Below are 12794 nucleotides of genomic sequence, written 5' to 3' on the forward strand. Positions count from 1 at the left end.
AGAAGGGAGGAAGAGAAAACGAGAACTGTATACCCAGTGACACTGGGTAACTTGCTTGGCTGGTTAACAAGGTGAGGACGAGAGTCTCCAACTCATCCTGTTATCCCCCGAACGGCCCCACTTGGGTCACGGAAAGTCCCACATCCTGGAAGAGCCCTCTGCTTTTCTGCGTGACGCGGCACTGCTGTCTCTCAGGAAGTTCGGTGACTGCTGCGTGCTTCGTCTGGGTGTGCTGCGGCTGTTTCTATCGCCCTGCTTGATTCTGCCTTCACACACGGAAGAGATGAACTCGCATATCCTGCAGCCGAGAGTCTTCGATCGAACTGGGATAGGCAGGTGGGGGGTGGGGGCTCCAAGAGACAGATGCCTGTGGGAGACCGGAATCAGGCTTGGTGGGGAAACCGCCTTGGGCTCAGGCATGACTTCGGTTCATCGCCAGGCATATTGCCAGTGCCTCACGAGGCATGTCGCCAGTCTACATGTAACCCAGGGACCAGCGCTGGGGAAGGACCGCTAAACTGACTCGCCAACCTCTTCCCAGGCCGGTGGGACTTATAACACACGATGAAATTCCTAGAGCAGGAACGCAGATGCTGATGTGACCACCTTGTTTGCATCTCAAATGCTTCCACGAGTTATTCCCAATTAAGACACGCATTAAGCACTTATTTGCTAAAGATTCATAACATTAGGGGGAAAAAAACTTCCTCTTCTTCAATTCCCGCATCATCAGGAAAACGATGTCAACAACGGCAAGGAAGTCATGCCCATTGGTCCAAATTTGGGGACGCGGTGCATAAAATCCCCGCAAGAGGACGAGACAAAAGAGTCTGAGAAACTCACCTCTGAGCAGAAGCTCCCCCTCCACCCGTGACACCATGACCGAATCGTGCTGCTCCCCTTGCTGCCAGCCTACGTGCTGCAGGACCACCTGCTGCAGGACCACCTGCTGCCAGCCCAGCTGCTGCGGGTGCGGCGGCGGCTGTGGACAAGGCGGCTGCGGGTCCAGCTGCTGTGGGTCCTGCTGCTGCCAGCCTTGCTGCTGCCGCCCAACTTGCTGCCAGACCACCTGCTGCAGGACCACCTGTTGCCGGCCCAGCTGCTGTGTGTCCAGCTGCTGTCAGCCCAGCTGCTGTGGCTCCAGCGGCTGCGGACAACCTTGCTGTGGCTCCAGCGGCTGTCAGCCAGCCTGCTGTCCCCCTGTGTACTGCAGGAGGACCTGCTACCACCCCACCTGTTGCTGCTTGCCCGGATGCCTCGCCCAGGGCTGTGGATCCAGCTGCTGCTAGCCTGCTTGCCAGCCAAACGGCTGCCATAACGCCTGCTGGAGGACCACCACATACCCACGGCGGCCGCGGCCACCCCTGCTGCGTCTCCAGCTGCTGCCAGACTTCCTACGGACAACCGCCTCACCAAGAACCCACAAGGGCACACAGCACTGACTGGCCAGCGGGGAAACGGACACTGCCAAACGTTGCCGAAAGCCCGCATGCAGTCGCCAACATTTCTGCTACTCATCTGCCTGTTTAAAAACCTTGGGAATCGGCTTGAGGAAGTGTGGACCACTTCTCCTGATTCTCTTCTTCCTCAGGTCTAGGGTGTCCCCTGCCAGCGTCACGCAGCCGGACGTGGAGTCAAGATCTCTGCCTTGACTCCACAGTCAAGATCGTCATCCTGCCTGACGACCTTGGAGAAATAACCCCCCTCACACCTGATAGAAATGTATTCTTTTGCAACTATTAATGTCTGCGCAAGGAGGGTTTCCTTCTCAGTGCATTCATGGTGCTTGTATGCGGATTTCGTCCTGTCGGGACCCTTCTGCACGTCTCCCTAGACCCAGGGACTCTCACACGAGTGTCTTAATAATAATAAACCCAGTACCGATCTGCATACCATATGCTGTCCGTGTCCCCGTACAGCCTGCGCGACCTAACGGTTTCTGTACAGGTCACAGCCCACATACATTAATTATCCTTTGGGAGACTCCTAGCCTGCCCCCACGAGTGCCTATCTCCATTTGAGGATGAGGGAATCTAGGGACGTTCTGTCCCAGAGCGGACAGGGAAGCACTCAGGCGCCAGGCTGCGTCTCCGGCCCTTGCTCAAGGGCGCTCACATACCCACGAGCAGGCGAGTTAGGCAACAGCCTGGGCCACAGCACCAGCAAGATGCTGGTCCGAGTGTCTTCGAGGCCCGCGGAAGTCCTCTTGTCCTGTAGATGCGGGCGATATCTGCGACAAAGTGGTAGACAGCCGAGTGCCACCACGCAGGGACCTCCAGCCCAGTGTCAGGGCAGCGGCCTTGCCCTTTAGAGCTCTTGGGAACACGGGGACCCTTTCGCGGAAGTCGGCGCCAGCCTGCCCGACATGCACTCCTCCTGCTCAGAGACAGGGGAGCCTGCGGGCGCCTCGCGCCCGGGGGCCGCGTCTGCACACGCACGTCTTCCGGGGTCATGGAAGGCCCATTCTGGTTGGGCCTCCTGGTCCTCAGGACTTCGGCGCGCGTCGGGGGTGTGGTGCGGTGGCCGTGCAGAGGACTCGGGCAGTTTTGTGCCAGACACGCCATGCTCCGCAACTGGCAGCCGATATGGATGGCGTCAGGATCTACAGGGCACCGAGCAAAGGAAGGACGGGGGACGTCACGGACCGAGAGCCCCTGCGCTGGGCCTGTGTGTTGACTTGCAGTAATCTGTGACCTCGGAAGCGCGGAAGGGAAGCAAACAACCTCCGGCATCTGGGGAAGGAACTGGGACGCGCTGGAGGGAAACCAACGGGCCGCTTCTGGGGATGGGTGGGGGTGAGACTCACGTGAGGAAGAAGAAAGAGAAAAGAGCCTGGGCCTTCACCAGAGTCCCGACAGATCCAAGGCAGGCGCCTCTGGTCCCACACTGATGCACGATGCTGCCGCGGCGCTCAGCGCAGTGAGGCTGGATCCAGGCTCTGACGGGAAGGGCAGACGAAGGCCCTGGGCCACTTCCCGGGAGCAGGTGGAGGGACCTCTGGGGAGCTTGGGAGGCTTCTGTCCGGGGCACCCACCAGCCCTGGAGATCAGCTATCCAGGAGGCTCTGAACAGACTGCCAACACCACACTTGCCTCTTGCTCGTTCTTAGGAGTTGGGGGATTGTGAGCTGTGCTGAGAAACGGACAGGACCTGGGTTGCTCCCTACTTGCCAAGTACCGGCCAACTGCTTCATGTACATTTTCTTGAATTCCTGAAGTAATTTCCAACTTAGGGCTCAAGGTTCCCGCTGCACGGATCAGGAAATCAAGACTGAGATGGGCGAAAGTCATGTCAGAGGATGGTACCTCCCAGACGCGACACTGAAGGACAGCGACCAGGCACGTAGCTTCGCTGGGGAGGGCAGATCCCACTGGCTGGAGTGCGGGAAAGCGACGCAGGGAAGACGCACTGTGAGTCCAGGGTCCCAGCTTGCACGGGAAGCTTATACCCGACAGCGAGATCAGAGAGGACGAGATTCACTCATTGAGAGTCAGTCCCCTAATTCGGCAACAAGGGAGCTGGCATCTCTACGGACCGACTCTCCAGAAGCACTGGTTGAGCACTTCTCTCCGTGTGGCATGCCCTGGCAGCGTGCCATCCTGCTGCCCCATGAAAACAGCCAAGAGGCCTGGAGATGCGGATCTGCTGGGTAGAAGTTGTCCCGAACACAGGAAGATCCGAGATACACGGCTGGCATATTGAAGGCGCCATCCACAGTCTACGGTCTTCTGCACTCAGACCCAGTATTTCCTTCTTCACGATGGTGGACAGGCACACATTTGTATAAGCGGAAGACACAGGAGGAAGAAGGAGGAAAAGCGGAGGAGCGGGGAGGCAGGGAGAGAGGGAGGTAGACGGACCCGGAGGGAAGAAGGGAGGAAGAGAAAACGAGAACTGTATACCCAGTGACACTGGGTAACTTGCTTGGCTGGTTAACAAGGTGAGGACGAGAGTCTCCAACTCATCCTGTTATCCCCCGAACGGCCCCACTTGGGTCACGGAAAGTCCCACATCCTGGAAGAGCCCTCTGCTTTTCTGCGTGACGCGGCACTGCTGTCTCTCAGGAAGTTCGGTGACTGCTGCGTGCTTCGTCTGGGTGTGCTGCGGCTGTTTCTATCGCCCTGCTTGATTCTGCCTTCACACACGGAAGAGATGAACTCGCATATCCTGCAGCCGAGAGTCTTCGATCGAACTGGGATAGGCAGGTGGGGGGTGGGGGCTCCAAGAGACAGATGCCTGTGGGAGACCGGAATCAGGCTTGGTGGGGAAACCGCCTTGGGCTCAGGCATGACTTCGGTTCATCGCTAGGCATATTGCCAGTGCCTCACGAGGCATGTCGCCAGTCTACATGTAACCCAGGGACCAGCGCTGGGGAAGGACCGCTAAACTGACTCGCCAACCTCTTCCCAGGCCGGTGGGACTTATAACACACGATGAAATTCCTAGAGCAGGAACGCAGATGCTGATGTGACCACCTTGTTTGCATCTCAAATGCTTCCACGAGTTATTCCCAATTAAGACACGCATTAAGCACTTATTTGCTAAAGATTCATAACATTAGGGGGAAAAAAACTTCCTCTTCTTCAATTCCCGCATCATCAGGAAAACGATGTCAACAACGGCAAGGAAGTCATGCCCATTGGTCCAAATTTGGGGACGCGGTGCATAAAATCCCCGCAAGAGGACGAGACAAAAGAGTCTGAGAAACTCACCTCTGAGCAGAAGCTCCCCCTCCACCCGTGACACCATGACCGAATCGTGCTGCTCCCCTTGCTGCCAGCCTACGTGCTGCAGGACCACCTGCTGCAGGACCACCTGCTGCCAGCCCAGCTGCTGCGGGTGCGGCGGCGGCTGTGGACAAGGCGGCTGCGGGTCCAGCTGCTGTGGGTCCTGCTGCTGCCAGCCTTGCTGCTGCCGCCCAACTTGCTGCCAGACCACCTGCTGCAGGACCACCTGTTGCCGGCCCAGCTGCTGTGTGTCCAGCTGCTGTCAGCCCAGCTGCTGTGGCTCCAGCGGCTGCGGACAACCTTGCTGTGGCTCCAGCGGCTGTCAGCCAGCCTGCTGTCCCCCTGTGTACTGCAGGAGGACCTGCTACCACCCCACCTGTTGCTGCTTGCCCGGATGCCTCGCCCAGGGCTGTGGATCCAGCTGCTGCTAGCCTGCTTGCCAGCCAAACGGCTGCCATAACGCCTGCTGGAGGACCACCACATACCCACGGCGGCCGCGGCCACCCCTGCTGCGTCTCCAGCTGCTGCCAGACTTCCTACGGACAACCGCCTCACCAAGAACCCACAAGGGCACACAGCACTGACTGGCCAGCGGGGAAACGGACACTGCCAAACGTTGCCGAAAGCCCGCATGCAGTCGCCAACATTTCTGCTACTCATCTGCCTGTTTAAAAACCTTGGGAATCGGCTTGAGGAAGTGTGGACCACTTCTCCTGATTCTCTTCTTCCTCAGGTCTAGGGTGTCCCCTGCCAGCGTCACGCAGCCGGACGTGGAGTCAAGATCTCTGCCTTGACTCCACAGTCAAGATCGTCATCCTGCCTGACGACCTTGGAGAAATAAACCCCCTCACACCTGATAGAAATGTATTCTTTTGCAACTATTAATGTCTGCGCAAGGAGGGTTTCCTTCTCAGTGCATTCATGGTGCCTTGTATGCGGATTTCGTCCTGTCGGGACCCTTCTGCACGTCTCCCTAGACCCAGGGACTCTCACACGAGTGTCTTAATAATAATAAACCCAGTACCGATCTGCATACCATATGCTGTCCGTGTCCCCGTACAGCCTGCGCGACCTAACGGTTTCTGTACAGGTCACAGCCCACATACATTAATTATCCTTTGGGAGACTCCTAGCCTGCCCCCACGAGTGCCTATCTCCATTTGAGGATGAGGGAATCTAGGGACGTTCTGTCCCAGAGCGGACAGGGAAGCACTCAGGCGCCAGGCTGCGTCTCCGGCCCTTGCTCAAGGGCGCTCACATACCCACGAGCAGGCGAGTTAGGCAACAGCCTGGGCCACAGCACCAGCAAGATGCTGGTCCGAGTGTCTTCGAGGCCCGCGGAAGTCCTCTTGTCCTGTAGATGCGGGCGATATCTGCGACAAAGTGGTAGACAGCCGAGTGCCACCACGCAGGGACCTCCAGCCCAGTGTCAGGGCAGCGGCCTTGCCCTTTAGAGCTCTTGGGAACACGGGGACCCTTTCGCGGAAGTCGGCGCCAGCCTGCCCGACATGCACTCCTCCTGCTCAGAGACAGGGGAGCCTGCGGGCGCCTCGCGCCCGGGGGCCGCGTCTGCACACGCACGTCTTCCGGGGTCATGGAAGGCCCATTCTGGTTGGGCCTCCTGGTCCTCAGGACTTCGGCGCGCGTCGGGGGTGTGGTGCGGTGGCCGTGCAGAGGACTCGGGCAGTTTTGTGCCAGACACGCCATGCTCCGCAACTGGCAGCCGATATGGATGGCGTCAGGATCTACAGGGCACCGAGCAAAGGAAGGACGGGGGACGTCACGGACCGAGAGCCCCTGCGCTGGGCCTGTGTGTTGACTTGCAGTAATCTGTGACCTCGGAAGCGCGGAAGGGAAGCAAACAACCTCCGGCATCTGGGGAAGGAACTGGGACGCGCTGGAGGGAAACCAACGGGCCGCTTCTGGGGATGGGTGGGGGTGAGACTCACGTGAGGAAGAAGAAAGAGAAAAGAGCCTGGGCCTTCACCAGAGTCCCGACAGATCCAAGGCAGGCGCCTCTGGTCCCACACTGATGCACGATGCTGCCGCGGCGCTCAGCGCAGTGAGGCTGGATCCAGGCTCTGACGGGAAGGGCAGACGAAGGCCCTGGGCCACTTCCCGGGAGCGGTGGAGGGACCTCTGGGGAGCTTGGGAGGCTTCTGTCCGGGGCACCCACCAGCCCTGGAGACCAGCTATCCAGGAGGCTCTGAACAGACTGCCAACACCACACTTGCCTCTTGCTCGTTCTTAGGAGTTGGGGGATTGTGAGCTGTGCTGAGAAACGGACAGGACCTGGGTTGCTCCCTACTTGCCAAGTACCGGCCAACTGCTTCATGTACATTTTCTTGAATTCCTGAAGTAATTTCCAACTTAGGGCTCAAGGTTCCCGCTGCACGGATCAGGAAATCAAGACTGAGATGGGCGAAAGTCATGTCAGAGGATGGTACCTCCCAGACGCGACACTGAAGGACAGCGACCAGGCACGTAGCTTCGCTGGGGAGGGCAGATCCCACTGGCTGGAGTGCGGGAAAGCGACGCAGGGAAGACGCACTGTGAGTCCAGGGTCCCAGCTTGCACGGGAAGCTTATACCCGACAGCGAGATCAGAGAGGACGAGATTCACTCATTGAGAGTCAGTCCCCTAATTCGGCAACAAGGGAGCTGGCATCTCTACGGACCGACTCTCCAGAAGCACTGGTTGAGCACTTCTCTCCGTGTGGCATGCCCTGGCAGCGTGCCATCCTGCTGCCCCATGAAAACAGCCAAGAGGCCTGGAGATGCGGATCTGCTGGGTAGAAGTTGTCCCGAACACAGGAAGATCCGAGATACACGGCTGGCATATTGAAGGCGCCATCCACAGTCTACGGTCTTCTGCACTCAGACCCAGTATTTCCTTCTTCACGATGGTGGACAGGCACACATTTGTATAAGAGGAAGACACAGGAGGAAGAAGGAGGAAAAGCGGAGGAGCGGGGAGGCAGGGAGAGAGGGAGGTAGACGGACCCGGAGGGAAGAAGGGAGGAAGAGAAAACGAGAACTGTATACCCAGTGACACTGGGTAACTTGCTTGGCTGGTTAACAAGGTGAGGACGAGAGTCTCCAACTCATCCTGTTATCCCCCGAACGGCCCCACTTGGGTCACGGAAAGTCCCACATCCTGGAAGAGCCCTCTGCTTTTCTGCGTGACGCGGCACTGCTGTCTCTCAGGAAGTTCGGTGACTGCTGCGTGCTTCGTCTGGGTGTGCTGCGGCTGTTTCTATCGCCCTGCTTGATTCTGCCTTCACACACGGAAGAGATGAACTCGCATATCCTGCAGCCGAGAGTCTTCGATCGAACTGGGATAGGCAGGTGGGGGGTGGGGGCTCCAAGAGACAGATGCCTGTGGGAGACCGGAATCAGGCTTGGTGGGGAAACCGCCTTGGGCTCAGGCATGACTTCGGTTCATCGCTAGGCATATTGCCAGTGCCTCACGAGGCATGTCGCCAGTCTACATGTAACCCAGGGACCAGCGCTGGGGAAGGACCGCTAAACTGACTCGCCAACCTCTTCCCAGGCCGGTGGGACTTATAACACACGATGAAATTCCTAGAGCAGGAACGCAGATGCTGATGTGACCACCTTGTTTGCATCTCAAATGCTTCCACGAGTTATTCCCAATTAAGACACGCATTAAGCACTTATTTGCTAAAGATTCATAACATTAGGGGGAAAAAAACTTCCTCTTCTTCAATTCCCGCATCATCAGGAAAACGATGTCAACAACGGCAAGGAAGTCATGCCCATTGGTCCAAATTTGGGGACGCGGTGCATAAAATCCCCGCAAGAGGACGAGACAAAAGAGTCTGAGAAACTCACCTCTGAGCAGAAGCTCCCCCTCCACCCGTGACACCATGACCGAATCGTGCTGCTCCCCTTGCTGCCAGCCTACGTGCTGCAGGACCACCTGCTGCAGGACCACCTGCTGCCAGCCCAGCTGCTGCGGGTGCGGCGGCGGCTGTGGACAAGGCGGCTGCGGGTCCAGCTGCTGTGGGTCCTGCTGCTGCCAGCCTTGCTGCTGCCGCCCAACTTGCTGCCAGACCACCTGCTGCAGGACCACCTGTTGCCGGCCCAGCTGCTGTGTGTCCAGCTGCTGTCAGCCCAGCTGCTGTGGCTCCAGCGGCTGCGGACAACCTTGCTGTGGCTCCAGCGGCTGTCAGCCAGCCTGCTGTCCCCCTGTGTACTGCAGGAGGACCTGCTACCACCCCACCTGTTGCTGCTTGCCCGGATGCCTCGCCCAGGGCTGTGGATCCAGCTGCTGCTAGCCTGCTTGCCAGCCAAACGGCTGCCATAACGCCTGCTGGAGGACCACCACATACCCACGGCGGCCGCGGCCACCCCTGCTGCGTCTCCAGCTGCTGCCAGACTTCCTACGGACAACCGCCTCACCAAGAACCCACAAGGGCACACAGCACTGACTGGCCAGCGGGGAAACGGACACTGCCAAACGTTGCCGAAAGCCCGCATGCAGTCGCCAACATTTCTGCTACTCATCTGCCTGTTTAAAAACCTTGGGAATCGGCTTGAGGAAGTGTGGACCACTTCTCCTGATTCTCTTCTTCCTCAGGTCTAGGGTGTCCCCTGCCAGCGTCACGCAGCCGGACGTGGAGTCAAGATCTCTGCCTTGACTCCACAGTCAAGATCGTCATCCTGCCTGACGACCTTGGAGAAATAAACCCCCTCACACCTGATAGAAATGTATTCTTTTGCAACTATTAATGTCTGCGCAAGGAGGGTTTCCTTCTCAGTGCATTCATGGTCCTTGTATGCGGATTTCGTCCTGTCGGGACCCTTCTGCACGTCTCCCTAGACCCAGGGACTCTCACACGAGTGTCTTAATAATAATAAACCCAGTACCGATCTGCATACCATATGCTGTCCGTGTCCCCGTACAGCCTGCGCGACCTAACGGTTTCTGTACAGGTCACAGCCCACATACATTAATTATCCTTTGGGAGACTCCTAGCCTGCCCCCACGAGTGCCTATCTCCATTTGAGGATGAGGGAATCTAGGGACGTTCTGTCCCAGAGCGGACAGGGAAGCACTCAGGCGCCAGGCTGCGTCTCCGGCCCTTGCTCAAGGGCGCTCACATACCCACGAGCAGGCGAGTTAGGCAACAGCCTGGGCCACAGCACCAGCAAGATGCTGGTCCGAGTGTCTTCGAGGCCCGCGGAAGTCCTCTTGTCCTGTAGATGCGGGCGATATCTGCGACAAAGTGGTAGACAGCCGAGTGCCACCACGCAGGGACCTCCAGCCCAGTGTCAGGGCAGCGGCCTTGCCCTTTAGAGCTCTTGGGAACACGGGGACCCTTTCGCGGAAGTCGGCGCCAGCCTGCCCGACATGCACTCCTCCTGCTCAGAGACAGGGGAGCCTGCGGGCGCCTCGCGCCCGGGGGCCGCGTCTGCACACGCACGTCTTCCGGGGTCATGGAAGGCCCATTCTGGTTGGGCCTCCTGGTCCTCAGGACTTCGGCGCGCGTCGGGGGTGTGGTGCGGTGGCCGTGCAGAGGACTCGGGCAGTTTTGTGCCAGACACGCCATGCTCCGCAACTGGCAGCCGATATGGATGGCGTCAGGATCTACAGGGCACCGAGCAAAGGAAGGACGGGGGACGTCACGGACCGAGAGCCCCTGCGCTGGGCCTGTGTGTTGACTTGCAGTAATCTGTGACCTCGGAAGCGCGGAAGGGAAGCAAACAACCTCCGGCATCTGGGGAAGGAACTGGGACGCGCTGGAGGGAAACCAACGGGCCGCTTCTGGGGATGGGTGGGGGTGAGACTCACGTGAGGAAGAAGAAAGAGAAAAGAGCCTGGGCCTTCACCAGAGTCCCGACAGATCCAAGGCAGGCGCCTCTGGTCCCACACTGATGCACGATGCTGCCGCGGCGCTCAGCGCAGTGAGGCTGGATCCAGGCTCTGACGGGAAGGGCAGACGAAGGCCCTGGGCCACTTCCCGGGAGCGGTGGAGGGACCTCTGGGGAGCTTGGGAGGCTTCTGTCCGGGGCACCCACCAGCCCTGGAGACCAGCTATCCAGGAGGCTCTGAACAGACTGCCAACACCACACTTGCCTCTTGCTCGTTCTTAGGAGTTGGGGGATTGTGAGCTGTGCTGAGAAACGGACAGGACCTGGGTTGCTCCCTACTTGCCAAGTACCGGCCAACTGCTTCATGTACATTTTCTTGAATTCCTGAAGTAATTTCCAACTTAGGGCTCAAGGTTCCCGCTGCACGGATCAGGAAATCAAGACTGAGATGGGCGAAAGTCATGTCAGAGGATGGTACCTCCCAGACGCGACACTGAAGGACAGCGACCAGGCACGTAGCTTCGCTGGGGAGGGCAGATCCCACTGGCTGGAGTGCGGGAAAGCGACGCAGGGAAGACGCACTGTGAGTCCAGGGTCCCAGCTTGCACGGGAAGCTTATACCCGACAGCGAGATCAGAGAGGACGAGATTCACTCATTGAGAGTCAGTCCCCTAATTCGGCAACAAGGGAGCTGGCATCTCTACGGACCGACTCTCCAGAAGCACTGGTTGAGCACTTCTCTCCGTGTGGCATGCCCTGGCAGCGTGCCATCCTGCTGCCCCATGAAAACAGCCAAGAGGCCTGGAGATGCGGATCTGCTGGGTAGAAGTTGTCCCGAACACAGGAAGATCCGAGATACACGGCTGGCATATTGAAGGCGCCATCCACAGTCTACGGTCTTCTGCACTCAGACCCAGTATTTCCTTCTTCACGATGGTGGACAGGCACACATTTGTATAAGAGGAAGACACAGGAGGAAGAAGGAGGAAAAGCGGAGGAGCGGGGAGGCAGGGAGAGAGGGAGGTAGACGGACCCGGAGGGAAGAAGGGAGGAAGAGAAAACGAGAACTGTATACCCAGTGACACTGGGTAACTTGCTTGGCTGGTTAACAAGGTGAGGACGAGAGTCTCCAACTCATCCTGTTATCCCCCGAACGGCCCCACTTGGGTCACGGAAAGTCCCACATCCTGGAAGAGCCCTCTGCTTTTCTGCGTGACGCGGCACTGCTGTCTCTCAGGAAGTTCGGTGACTGCTGCGTGCTTCGTCTGGGTGTGCTGCGGCTGTTTCTATCGCCCTGCTTGATTCTGCCTTCACACACGGAAGAGATGAACTCGCATATCCTGCAGCCGAGAGTCTTCGATCGAACTGGGATAGGCAGGTGGGGGGTGGGGGCTCCAAGAGACAGATGCCTGTGGGAGACCGGAATCAGGCTTGGTGGGGAAACCGCCTTGGGCTCAGGCATGACTTCGGTTCATCGCTAGGCATATTGCCAGTGCCTCACGAGGCATGTCGCCAGTCTACATGTAACCCAGGGACCAGCGCTGGGGAAGGACCGCTAAACTGACTCGCCAACCTCTTCCCAGGCCGGTGGGACTTATAACACACGATGAAATTCCTAGAGCAGGAACGCAGATGCTGATGTGACCACCTTGTTTGCATCTCAAATGCTTCCACGAGTTATTCCCAATTAAGACACGCATTAAGCACTTATTTGCTAAAGATTCATAACATTAGGGGGAAAAAAACTTCCTCTTCTTCAATTCCCGCATCATCAGGAAAACGATGTCAACAACGGCAAGGAAGTCATGCCCATTGGTCCAAATTTGGGGACGCGGTGCATAAAATCCCCGCAAGAGGACGAGACAAAAGAGTCTGAGAAACTCACCTCTGAGCAGAAGCTCCCCCTCCACCCGTGACACCATGACCGAATCGTGCTGCTCCCCTTGCTGCCAGCCTACGTGCTGCAGGACCACCTGCTGCAGGACCACCTGCTGCCAGCCCAGCTGCTGCGGGTGCGGCGGCGGCTGTGGACAAGGCGGCTGCGGGTCCAGCTGCTGTGGGTCCTGCTGCTGCCAGCCTTGCTGCTGCCGCCCAACTTGCTGCCAGACCACCTGCTGCAGGACCACCTGTTGCCGGCCCAGCTGCTGTGTGTCCAGCTGCTGTCAGCCCAGCTGCTGTGGCTCCAGCGGCTGCGGACAACCTTGCTGTGGCTCCAGCGGCTGTCAGCCAG

General features: G+C 58.4%; 2 protein-coding genes across 2 annotated transcripts in view; both read left to right on the top strand.

Annotated features, from left to right (window-relative positions):
- Positions 1-8438: 8438 nt before the first annotated feature.
- LOC125087643 (keratin-associated protein 9-2) lies at positions 8439-9595 on the top strand. Its single transcript, XM_047708146.1, has one exon. It carries the CDS (start codon positions 8617-8619, stop codon positions 9025-9027), a length of 411 nt encoding a protein of 136 aa, XP_047564102.1. The 5' UTR covers positions 8439-8616; the 3' UTR covers positions 9028-9595.
- A 2711-nt stretch (positions 9596-12306) lies between these two features.
- The window catches only part of LOC125086673 (keratin-associated protein 9-2-like), a 3306-nt gene continuing 2818 nt past the window's right edge, over positions 12307-12794 (top strand). Inside the window, exon 1 of the mRNA XM_047706020.1 lies at positions 12307-12789. Coding sequence (XP_047561976.1) covers positions 12485-12789 — 305 coding nt within the window. The 5' untranslated portion in view covers positions 12307-12484. The remainder of the gene's footprint in view (positions 12790-12794) is intronic.

Source organism: Lutra lutra, chromosome 16 (genome assembly GCF_902655055.1).
Source record: "Lutra lutra chromosome 16, mLutLut1.2, whole genome shotgun sequence".
Classification (NCBI taxonomy): domain Eukaryota; kingdom Metazoa; phylum Chordata; class Mammalia; order Carnivora; family Mustelidae; genus Lutra; species Lutra lutra.

What these genes read in the sequence shown, in the direction of transcription:
- LOC125087643 (XM_047708146.1), top strand. Translation starts at nt 8,617, where the DNA reads ATGACCGAATCGTGCTGCTCCCCTTGCTGCCAGCCTACGTGCTGCAGG.